This window comes from Mangifera indica, chromosome 19 (genome assembly GCF_011075055.1).
Source record: "Mangifera indica cultivar Alphonso chromosome 19, CATAS_Mindica_2.1, whole genome shotgun sequence".
NCBI lineage: Eukaryota > Viridiplantae > Streptophyta > Magnoliopsida > Sapindales > Anacardiaceae > Mangifera > Mangifera indica.
This window is the reverse complement of record NC_058155.1, coordinates 2,368,878-2,381,831: the sequence shown is the minus strand read 5'-3', so window position 1 is coordinate 2,381,831 and position 12,954 is coordinate 2,368,878. Positions and strand designations below refer to the sequence as shown.

The 12,954-nt window shown below is 31.3% G+C and overlaps 2 protein-coding genes across 2 annotated transcripts; one reads left to right on the top strand and one right to left on the bottom strand.

Annotated features, from left to right (window-relative positions):
- Positions 1–1,291: 1,291 nt before the first annotated feature.
- LOC123202982 (cytochrome c) lies at positions 1,292–3,315 on the bottom strand. Its single transcript, XM_044619130.1, has 3 exons — positions 3,063–3,315; positions 1,826–1,959; positions 1,292–1,712 (listed from the first exon to the last, which is right to left on the bottom strand). The coding sequence occupies exons 1-3, from the start codon at positions 3,172–3,174 to the stop codon at positions 1,617–1,619; spliced, it is 342 nt and encodes a 113-aa protein (XP_044475065.1). The 5' UTR covers positions 3,175–3,315; the 3' UTR covers positions 1,292–1,616.
- A 4,947-nt stretch (positions 3,316–8,262) lies between these two features.
- Positions 8,263–9,807, top strand: LOC123203427 (pentatricopeptide repeat-containing protein At1g07740, mitochondrial-like). Its single transcript, XM_044619785.1, has one exon. It carries the CDS (start codon positions 8,263–8,265, stop codon positions 9,805–9,807), a length of 1,545 nt encoding a protein of 514 aa, XP_044475720.1.
- The last annotated feature ends 3,147 nt before the right edge of the window (positions 9,808–12,954 follow it).

Here is a 12,954-nt window from a genome sequence, read left to right as displayed (position 1 = left end):
TTTGAAGAGTGGCTAAAATGGAAAAAAGATGGAAACCCTAGGTTGAGGCAGGGGGGAGAGGGGGAATATGATTTTTACAGTTAAAAAACTTTAGACAGAGGTGAAGTTATTAATTTTTAAAACTTAGAAGAGAAAAAAATAAATTATATATTTTTTAAATATTATTATTAAAATGACAATTTTATCATTTGTCTAAACTAAAAATTTTAATAGGAATTATTTCATATGTGAGTATTTGTAGTTTTAAAATCTCACGAGTGTGTATTTATTTTTATATTAAAACTTAGGTGAAAATTAGTCCTTTGACCTTGTTAAAATTTAGAAAGGATGTTGAAAGAGTTTTAGTGGATATAAAAAACAAAATCAATAAAAAGCTCCAATATGTTTTGTATTATTAATAAGAAAATAAAGAAATTAATAAACATGTAGTTATTTCCAAATATCGATCCTTTTCTAAGCTTTTACCCTTTAACCTTGAGAAACCCTTTTACCTATTTATAGTTCGCTAAGTTTGTTAACTTTAAAGGCAAAATTATCATTTTATTTATAATATTAAAAATAAACTAAAATTTGCTCTATTTTTTCTCTACTAAACCCTAAAAACTAACCATTTTTCTTCTAAGCCAAGTTTTTTTTAAATAAAAAAATATTTTTACTCTAGGGTTTAGTTTTCAAGTTTTGGCACCATCGTCGATGGTCTTTCTCTCCTCATCTCTCCTTTCAATAGCCTATCCTAACAAAGAAGATAAAGAGATAAGGAGAGAGAGACTACGAGAGGGAGAAGTTGTTAACGATGACACTGAAGATTGAAAACTAAACTTTAGAGGAAGAAATATTATTTTTTAAAACTTAATTTAAGAGAAAGTTATTATTTTTTAAAGTTCCAAAGAAAAAAGGAGATAAAAATTTAAAACTAATGAATTTGATTAGTTTTAATAGCTTATGAGTGGTTAAGAAAGTTTTTCAAAGTAAAAAAATGAAAACGTGAAAAACAACCATCTTTTAAGTGCAATAAGTTCTTTGGCCTTATTTTTATAAACAAATCAATATTTAATTATTAAAAACAAATGAATAGTAAAATCAATAAAAACTGAAATAGAATACCATTTAAATTACTCAAAGCAACACTTGAATCAATGGAGAACCTTTTTCTCATTCGGGTATCTTTTTTACTCTATCCAAATGCACTACATTTGAATCAATATTGGACCCTTTTTCTTCTTATATGAATCAAACATCGTTCGAATATTAATTTTGCTCATTGCAACTCCATTTTATGCAAGAATCCAAATCTCTAAAACCATGCTTCGTATTGAAAAGAAGACAATAATAATAACATAATATGCAGAAAGGGCAATTTTTGCAAGATGAACATGAAATATAATCAGAACCAGCAGTTTGACTTTAATGAAATGTTCGCCAATGACGGCAACCTTTTTCTACTCAAATAAGCAACCGATTAGCAATGCTCATTGTACAAAGAGCATGGCTGGTCAACAAAATGGTCTATAATATTTATTGGTAAAAAAAATAGTAGTACTATATCCGCTTTGCGAAACAATCACCAACAACTGCAAAATGGCATGGTAGGGGAAAATAGAGTTTCTGCAAATGTTTTATGATGCAGTGGATTCCTTCAAGTATGCAATGAGATCAGCACGCTCCTGTGGCTTCTTCAAACCAGGGAAAACCATCTTTGTTCCAGGAATGTACTGCATTAAGGTTAAAAAGTCTAACATTTGTCAAGGATCGATCACACAAACTGCCTTTTATTTTCCTCATTATGGATTGATGTTAACAAATTGAGCAATATAAAAGACCATACCTTCTTGGGGTTGAGCAAGTAGTCATACAATGTCTTTTCCTCCCAATTCACAGCCATGTTCTTGTTTGCAGCAGAGTAGGAATACCCAGCTGTTGTACCGGATTGCCTTCCAAACAGTCCATTGAGATTGGGCCCTGCAAATTACAACCATTAAAGACCAAAACAAAAGCCTTTTTTTATAAGTTGCAGCAATACCCTAAAATGTCAAGTCTCCCCAATAACTTTCCTAACTCTATTTGCTTAACCCAACATCATTTTCATCACATATTAATAGTTCCCAACTAAGTTGAACACATTACTGACATTAAATATTTGGCTCTTAAATGAATGAAATGTCTAGGGGAAATCCTCTGATTAATGCCTATCCATACAACAGCCCTACGCAAAACAAGATAATCTAACCTGCGTTTTCCTCTTTTGTCTAACCCCACAATCGGACAATTCTAATTTATTTTGGAACACAACATTATAGCCCTTTGTTTTCATCACAGCTACTTCTAAACCATTTATTACAACATATATACTACCTTTAAACAGTTTCAATAATTAAAGTTCAAAATTCATATCCTAGCATGTCTTAATTAGATTGCTGTGCATAGAATCTACACATAATTTGACAATTTCACTATTATCATCAAAATTCAATGTCAACTTGCTAAACATTAGATGACTATAAATCAGTGTCGAGAATTTAAGTTAAACATTAACTTACCAGGCCCTGATCAGTCTATTCACTGTTGAGCCCTATAAATCTATTGCAAAACTTACTCTTTCATAAATCTATCAACAAATCAAACAAATGCTTCCTAAAATTAAAAATTAAAAAAAAAAATCAATAATCCAATAGCAAAACTTAATTAAGAATTTAACTACCCATTCCCTAACATGTTTTAATCAGTTTTTTGAACCCTAAAACTGTGCAATATTTACTCTTTCACAAATCCATTAGCAAATCAAACAAGTACTGGCAAATCACCTGACAAATCTCCCATAACGCAAAGTCAATTTAAATTTAAACTCAACGCACCCTAACACGCTTTAGTCAAATTGCTGAAAACCGCTAACACCATGAAAATTCTAATCTTTCACAAATCTACCATCAAATAAAGCAAAAACTAACGAACCCACATACTTAAAAGAAAAAGATACAAAAATTTTCCCAACACCCACATTCAAATCAAATCTGCACATAGCTTTCAGATCCAAAACAATAAAAGAAGATGATAAATCAACTCACCCTGTTTATGACCGGCGCCTTTTTCCACGGTGTGGCACTGGGCACACTTGGTCTTGAAGATCTTCTCTCCGGCCTTTGCATTACCAGGAGGAGCCTCACTGAACGACGCCATATCAGAGATTGTACAAAGAGAAAGCTTTAGAGAGAGATAAAGGGTTAGGGTTTTGGTTGGTGAATTAACACTGGATCGTTGTGAATGTTTTTATTTTGATTTGGGAGAAAGCACGTGGAAAAGGCACGTGGTTGCAGTGGCTCCTTTTAGGAGAGGTTCAATTCAAGCGTCTAGACATTAGTGGTGACCAGAACCATCCATTCTGACCGTCCAAATTGATAATAGTATAAAAAAGTTGGGTGGACAAGTATACCAAGTTCCGTCAAAGACAAGAATTCAGGGGTGGAATCTCTCTCTTCCACCCAAATTTTAATGAAATTACATGTTCTTTCTTTATATTTAAAAATTTTATTTTTTTCATCATCAGTCAAAGTTGGATATTAATATTGATTGTTAAGGGGTATTTCTTAATGTTTAAAAAATCTATTTTTCTATCATTTGTCAGAATTAGACTTTAATATCAATAATTAAATGATATTTTTATCATTTCATATAATATATAATAGAGTTAATATTATTTATGTTCTTAATAATACAAATAAATTATATTTTCACTTTTAATTATTTGTATTTTTTTTGTTTTCCTTCTCATTTTTTTTCTTTCTTTTCCTCCAATCTAATTTATTGGTAGTCAAAAATAAGAAAGGAGTTAACCTAAGGGAAAAGATGCAGGTGATAATGTTGTATAGAGGGAGAAATGTGGGCAATAGTTATTGTGATGGAGGGAGAGGTCAGCAATGGTGTTTCAACACTAAGAAGCCTTGACCTTGCCATCAAATTAATCTGAAAACTATTTGATGGAGTAAGTATTCTTTACCAATCTCTTTGACACACAACTCTTCCTTGTTGATAAAAGATCTTTTTTTAAGTGAAAACATATGAATATAGGAACATTACACTTACAGATTTACAGCCACCTGGAATAGTCTCAAATTGTAGAATGTAGTGCTTGAATATGATATGTTAATCTAATAACCCTTAAAAGAGAGAATGATGTAGAATGAAAATTTTGTTGCTTTCTATACTTAACTTTCAATACTATAACTACTCATTCCATTAGTCTCCCTTCATCTACAATCTATCATGTCTTAAAAAGATGAGATGGGCATTGAACTTTGCCAAAGCAAAGATGGAAGGGAAGTTATGACAAGCAAATCTCCTTTTTTTTTTATGTACATAGAAATTGAACGTCAATAATGAATGGTAGACATAGACCAAAAAAAGAAAAAGATAAACATCCAAGCTTCAAACGAGGGGCAAAAAAAGAGTTACATGGAGACTAGTTTTATAGTATGAAGAATAAGAGTGGGAGAGCATTGTAAAATGTGTAACTTTATTCAAGCGATAGCCAAAGAAAATCAACTAGTATGACATAGGTAGAGCAGGACAAAATGAGCAATGACAATGTTGAATAAAATTTTTTATAATTCTTTAGAGATAAATTGTTATTTAACTTCACTAAAAATAAAGGACATTTTTTACTAATTTTATATGAAAAAAAATTATTAACAAGTTTAATAGATTGGTGGAAAATAAACTTCTCACACATAAAAGGTGAATATTAGACATTCACCTAATTGGAGGTGTTTGGGTTTTGAGCTTTATCAGAAGGCATGAATCATAATTTTTATCTTGGGAAGGGTAGTAATGTTACAGTACCGTATTATTTTACTTCAAAGGTCAAATTACAAGCCCACCCAAGGTTTCATGCAAGTTCATTCTTATCTATTAACTATTAAAAATCCAAACTCTCACTTATGAACGGTTAAAATTAATAAAAATAATTAACTGTAAAGATAAATCGTTGTTTAACTATTAATATATTAAAAATAATAAAATATTATTTATTTCTTCTCTAAATTTAGAAAACTAATAATTTTCTTTATGTTTAAACTTTAAAATTTTATATTTTACCCCTGGGGTTTTCTTCTTTTTTCCTCCCCTTCTCCAATGCCATCGTCGGCTAGATTCTCTCTCCCTCTCATTTTCTTCCCCTTTTTTGGCTTCTCACTCCCTTTTCTTTTCCTTTCTGGTGTCAAAACCGAAGAGACTGATGAAGCAACCAAAGAGATCTTTGGATGAAGCAACTGAAGAGACTTTGGGTGGGAGATATCTAGATGAAGCAACCAAAGAGATGAAGCAAAAGGCTTCGTCTCTGGACAATGGACAAGACGAAGCCTTGTCTTTGTCTTTGAACAAAGATGTCGTCTTCATCTGTTTGATTTTTGATGTCAAAAAAGATAAGGAAAGGGAGAGAGAGTCCGACCAACAATGACACTAAAGAAGAGAAGGGAAAAAGAAATAACCCCTAAGAGAGAAAATGTATAATTTTAAAATTTAATTTTAGGGGAAAATTATTAGTTTTCTAAACCTAGGAAAAAATGGATAATGTTATATTATTTTTAATAAATTATCTATGATGATTTTACCCTTAAAGTTAACTATTTCTATTAATTTTATTAGTCTATATGTGTGAGTTTAGATTTTCAATAGTTATGGGTAGGAAGGGGATTTGCATGAAACCTTAGGTGGGAATGGTGATTTAGCCTATTTCAAATGCAACTCGTAAAGAATGGAATGAGAATGAACCTATTGTTTTCAATTTCATATGGCAGGCATTAAATAACAAGTAAAATATTGATCTTTTTAAGCTCCTCGTAAAATAAGTTTAGACCATTCGTCAAATTCATATGTTAATTTTAATGGTCGAAAGGGATTTATATTATTTTATTCAATATATTCCTTAATTAAATTTTTTTATTATAATAAGTTTATTTATTCTTAATCTAATTAATTTTAATTATATTTAAAGAAACAAAATATCTATTTTTAGTTATTCCTTTTTTCAGCCCCAATCCAATTTTTCATCTCACCATTGATGACACAAAATTTAAAAAACCCGCCAAAGAAATCTCCTCTAGTTTTATCACTACTCACAAGTGAAATAATTTATCATATGAATTTAACATATTAAAATATAATAATTTTAATAATCTTAATATTCTAACCAAGCATGAACCATTTCCAACCACCACCACTATTTCCTTCTTTCTCATGTATCTCTCTCTATCACCACCACCACCATCGCCGCCATTTCATCCTCTCTCCTCTCAAGTTCCTCCTTTTCTATTGTTCATCTCCCATGTCAGTTTTCAAGCACTACCACTACAACTACACTATCACTAAGTTTTAAGGGTGACAAATCTTGTCATTCATAAGAAAACACTAAGCTTATAGTATGAGGTCAATAGTACGTATTCACGTATTTGTTTTTGTGCTTAGAATATTGTGTAATCGGTCACCACCAACTCATTCTTACCACATTCCCACCCAAATTGGTGACAAGATCAAGTTTCAAAATATTTTTAGAGCTCAATGGTTTCCATTAAAGAATGTGTTGTTGGTGACTGGTGAGATAAGGGAATGGGAGATGACGAAAGAGAAATTAGAAAATAAAAAAAATAAAAAATAGAATAAGTATAATTATAATTAGAATAGGAAGTTTTTATAATTTCAATAAAAAATTAAGGATATATCAGTAATTAAAAATTACATCAATTGAAAATAATAGTTTTATAATTTTAATAAAAAGGCAAAACCTTTATTTTAGAAAACCATCAAAATTTATTATTAGAAGTGAATGACAGATAAAAATTTTAATTTTCAAAGCCAAAAAGTTAATTCATTGAAGTTTGCATGAGAAGTAGTCCTTAATTTGGCTTGGCATAAACTATTTAACTTCGAATTGATTGATAGTAAATGAGTGAATATGATCCAAATGCATGATGTTAATATGGTAATATAACTTCTAAAAACATTACTAACTTAAAAGAATATGATCGAAAGTAAGATATTTAACGAAAATTAATAGCTAATATATGTTGGAATGTGTGCTAAACGAGAAAGTAAATTGTAGTGATGTGTAAGTTTGAGTGGTTAAGCGAAATAACCTTTTAGTGAAAGACTAAACTTTGATTAATGTGATTTCCCTTTTATGAAAAAACCCTAAATGGATTAATTTGAGATTAAATAGTGAGATGCTACAATAAAGTAAAGCACTGCATTACTCAATGTATGGCTTCAATAATTGTGTATCAGGGTTTGCTTATAGAGCGAAGTAGGATAGGATTCTCTAATCATTAAAAAAAAAAAATTATAGTGATACTATTGGGGTATGGAGAACTAATATGACTTTAGTATTAGCATAAGAGTAATATTATATGTACCCACTTTAGATACACAAATATATACACACTCATATGTGTCATCATATGATTGGTTATTATTTTATTTTTAATTCAAAATCATCCAATCACATTATGACACATATAAATGTGTATATATTTGTGCACCCAAAATAGGTACACATAGTTTTATTGTTAGCATAATTCTGTTGGAAAACTAGCAAGATTCCCTAATAATGAGTAATTAACTAAAAATTGTATGAGGGGAGTTATAGGCAGCCTAAGATTTTGGAAACAAGATATTTAAAATAATAATAAAATTATGTATATAAATAATATACATAATTTTATACATAAACAATAATATTATTATGTAATAAAATATTATTTTATCTCTAATTTAAAATTGTCTAATAATATAATCTCATATTATTATTTGTCTACCAAATTATTTATATTATTTAAGTATATAACACTATTCTTAAAATAAAAAAAATAACACACTTAAATCTATGGCTTTTAAAATTAAATTCATTAAAACTAAAAAAATGAAAATTGGTTAAAGATTAAGTTTAATAATGTGGCTAATATCATTAAAGGTTTACAGAGGTACGGCTAGAGGGTTATAGGTCGCGTCCTAAGCCTCGGTTTTTCGACTGGCCGCGCCATGTGAGGCATGTCCCGGCCAAAATAATTTCACATGATATGAAATTGGGGAGGTGTGTTAATAAACTCATTCTTAGATCGCTTTTGTGCTTCCACAAAACTCAGGGAGTTTTGTTACACATAGACAAAGATGAATCAATATGATAACCTTTGCATCTAAAACCCTGAACCCTTTAGCGTCTTTGTGAGAAACAAGTTCATTCAGTGTGATTTTCCAAATCTTCATCATTGTGTCATCATGGAGCTATCAAAATCTTCAAAGAACAAGCTCAGGTATTTCTCCATTCTAAACCCCAATTTCTGTCTTAACTATTTGAAAACCCTAGGTTTGCCCACATTCTCTCACATTGAAATCTTGAATTCTAGTCACTTCCACTCAATACCCACTTCAAATCCTTCTTATTCCTTCGTTTCCTCAACTGGGTCGTCTTCAGTTTGTTCTATTAGGCATCTATTTTCTCGATCTTCTCAGTCATCACATTTATCTAATTGTAATGGTTATAGATGTCTAAGGTTGGAACTTGGCTTGTTTTCATCTCAAACTTCTTGTAGATTCATTTCATCCGCTTTAATTGTAAGCTATAGTAGAAAATTTCAGTATGGTAACGAGAGTATTGATAGATTTAAGCAATATGCGGCTCCGAAACAAGTTTCAGATATTATTCATTTGATTAGAGATAGTGATAGTGAAATGGAGTCCAAGTTGAATTCCATGAATGTCAGATTGTCTACTGCTTCTATGATTGAGATTTTTCGGGTTTTGAATTGTGAGAAAGTATGTGCGTTGCGCTTCTTTAAGTGGGTTAAACATTTCCAGCCTGAGTTGTATGATAATTATGATATTTGTAGTTTGGTTATTGATAATTGTGGGCGATTGAATGATTATGAATCTATGCATTTACTTTTGGAAGAGTTCAATGAGAAACAGGTTTGTCTAACTGAGAAGGCATTTGGGTTTTTGCCGGTAATGATTTCGAGTAAGGCTTCAACTAGGAAAGAAATAAAGAGAGTAGTTGAGGTGTTGAATAAAGTCGGGGGCTCTTGTCGTGTTTCCGGTGTGCGTGCATTGATTGAGATGTTTAGTGTTCTTAGATTCTTTGAAATGGCTCAGTATGTGATATCGAAGACAGAGAAGAAAATTTCTTACTACAATATTTTGATTAGGGAAATGTGTCGGAAATGTGATTTTAGATTAGTTAGAGATTTGCTTGATGAGATGAGGCAACTAGAATGTGAACCAAACTGTCAAAGTTATAATTTTATCCTCAGTGGTTTATGTAAGAATGGTGAAGATGCTGAGGCTTGTAAGGTGTTTAAAGAAATGCTAGAAAAAAATTGCCCTCCAGATGTTGTAACGTATGAAATTTTTATATATAACTTCTGTAGACTTGGAAAGTTTAGTGTCGCGTTGCAGTTTTTTGAAGACATGGTGGTGAGAGGTCTTGAACCTCGGGCTGCAACACATGCTGCCTTTATCAAGGGTTATTTCAACTTGCAGCGATACAAGGAGGCATATGAGTATGTGGTTAGTTCATCTGATATATATAAGAGTTCAAGCAACACAATGTACAGTTTACTTGCGAGCCTCCATGATAAAAACAGAAATGCAGTCATGGCTAAGAATATTCTTTTGGAAATGACCAACAAAGGTCTTAAACCAAATGTTTCGATATATAGGAGAGTTTTGAAGCATCTGCAGATGACAGGTAGAGAAGATATGGCTAGCTCTCTGGTTAGCGGGTTTTCTAGTTTGAGTTTTCATTCAAGCAAGGAATCTGAATAATTTTTTTTCACAATTCCGTTAAGTTATTTCTTCATCTTCTTCTTCAAGCTTTGAAAGAAAAGAAAAAATAGCCTTTAGTAGCATTGCAGCTAAAATGAAGCTGAAGGGCAGATTTTGCTAGCGGGCTTGTTCAGATGGAGGCTGCAAACTGCTGAAGATAAGATGAATTCATCTTGTACTCACTGTCTCAAAGTGGGTTTGATCCTTATAAATTATGATGACAATCTTTTTGCCCTCAGCTTTGGCCTTGATAGTTTTATGTTCTGTTTTTAGTATAATTGAAAGGGTAAACGATTTGGACTCTGTTTCTCAACATATTTCAAGTCCTTGTCCGCTGAATATGTGTTTCTATGATTAATGTCTTTCAATTGCCACTCACAAAATCATCATATAACACATGCAATAGGAAATTATTTGTATCATTATTGGAGTTCTTCATCACTGTCATGATTGCTGAGCAAACATGGCTGGAAACGTTGCATACAATTTTTTACTTCCTACATCAAGGGGCCTTTCAGATTCATTCAAGACATAACATATTTAGGGGTAAGAATACTTTATTGGTATAATATCTGGAATCTCTTGGTTGCTATCAGATTTGTCAATTCTCTTTGGGCGATTGACAGTTCTTACTCTCCCCTTTATTTATCTATATTTAAGCGCCAAAAATCATTTACTTGGACTTGGACCAACAAAATCTAAGAGACTTATATCTTACGATACACAATACATATCTTACCAAATGATATAATATGGCACATGAAAAAAATACATATCATTAGGAGTATTAAATTAACACATATTGTACGATATAATACATATTATTAATATAAATTGATACATTTTTTAGAGAATTGATGATGTAGTAAAAATATACATGAGAAATTTCAATTTTTCAAAGACATTTATGATATTTCTTAAATTTTTAGTAAAAATATGTGAGAAATTTTAAATTTTAAATTATAATATTTTTGTAATATTTTATTTAAAAAAATATCATATAATATAATATAAAAAATTAAAATTTTAATATATGATATGATATATCATTCGACTATCATAGTTATAATTCCTGTCATTGGTGTTTGTTTCACCGCAAAGAATTGTGTTTTTGAAAGAGAAGCCTAGAGTACCAACTTGGACTTGAACCAGCCAAGTCTAAGAGACTTAGAAAAGCCATTCTTCAAAGACTATAGTTTTGATATACATCACCATCAAGAATGTGTTTATATAAGATTAATCTATTCTTTCTAGCTTGACACTCAAGATTTAGCTTACAATACTGATTCAATACTCTGCTTAACAATCTTTATAGAATTTCAAGTTCTCACATATTGGTAACTGGAAAGTCGTATATGTTTATGGTAATTAAAATATCAGTGGCAATTAGGTAATCTCAAAGCAAATAGTATAATACTTTTTGGTTACCAAAACAGAGGAATTCACAACAAATCTTTCATTGTAATAGTTTAACTACTGAAGCTCTTAATGCATTCAGTATTTATTACAAAACAAAAATATAGCATATCAGCTTTATGCAATTACAAGCATTGCATATATGGCGCAAGGTAGATTCACCTTCTCTGAAAGTTCAATTGACCTATGAAATATTTGAAAAGAGAAGCAAGAACAATGGGATAAAGTAGAACAGTAACAGTTGAAAGAGCTAACTGATCATAGTGAAACCCAAAGTAATCTTCTAAGAAGGCAGAAATTGTTTTAGTTTCTCCAAAGGCAACAATGTCCTTCTCTATATCTCCATTTAGTGTACAGGCTGTAGGCATCAAATAATACAACCAGATCCACCATTTTGGAACTTGCTGCAAATTCAGCAACACAATCAAACCAACATGTAAGCAACAAAAATAAATGGGCTTTGTATGGTTCAACTTGAATTAGTTTACCATTTTACTGTAATACATTAAAAGAGTCAAGATGCATTGACCTATCTTGAAATCAGGTAAAAATACAAAGAAGATTCCACTAAACAGGGAAGTTTGTTGAATATCTCTATTAACACTGAAGATTACCAATTCGTCTGAGACCTAAATGAAAGTTTTTTATCTATTATTAGAAAATAGGAAAAAATCTTTGGCTATCTGAAACCAAATGGGTCAGTAGATAGATAAAATTTACCTTGAACATTAAGCAGATTTATCTTTTGGGGTAAAGAATGGTTGGGTACCGTTTTAGGAAGCCGAAACCCAGAGTAGAGACTAAGAAATTTGTACAGACGAAGCTAAAATGGAAGATAGTGCGATGTCGTGTGTCACAGCCACAAGTAGCATTCCCAAATAAACATAGTAGAGTTTTGTGAAGAACATGGCAATGAAGAACAGAAGCAGTTTATTGGCCAACCTAGAAAATCCAGTCATTGGATATGCAATCGTGACATATACTACCGTCTGGACAAACACATAAGGAATCTCAATGGTCACCTGAAAAGCAGTACTGTTGTATCAATTTCAAAACCCTGCAAAGTTTTCAGAATAATGTTCTTTTGCTTACATGTAAAAATTCTTTAGTGTGAAAGGGAAAACGCATCCGTTCAATCATAATGTGTCATGGCATCACATGACTTGCAAGCACACTGTGATTAGACGATTGCTCATGTGCTGTCTGACAGATGATTTCTTAATAAACAACACAAAGCGTGTACGTGAATGCATTACCTGCGCTAAGGCAAAAGCCAAAGAGGAGTACATTTCCGATTATCTTTCTCGATACATAACAGTGCGCTCTGCTGCAAGGGATAGTGCAACAGAGAAGCAGTTAACTATGCCCAAGAATATTACAGAAGTAAACATTGAGCCGAGTTCTTGTAATATATCCTGCTGATTGTTGCTGACAAAAGAAGACAAATTGAAAGTTAGCTTATACGATGGTGAAATAAAGTTACTGAAGTCTTTTGAAATGGACTTTATATTTGCAACGGTGGACGATAAACTTGTAACAACATTTGATCTGTAAATATTACAAATGTGATATACATTATAAATACATGTTTCAACAAAATTTCTCAGTATAGTGATATAAATTCTAGCTAATTAAAACTCTTTCAATATAGCTAGGCACATGCATCATACTTTATCACGCTATCGTGCAACTGCATGAATGAAATCAACATTTTCAATAAACTAATTAAGG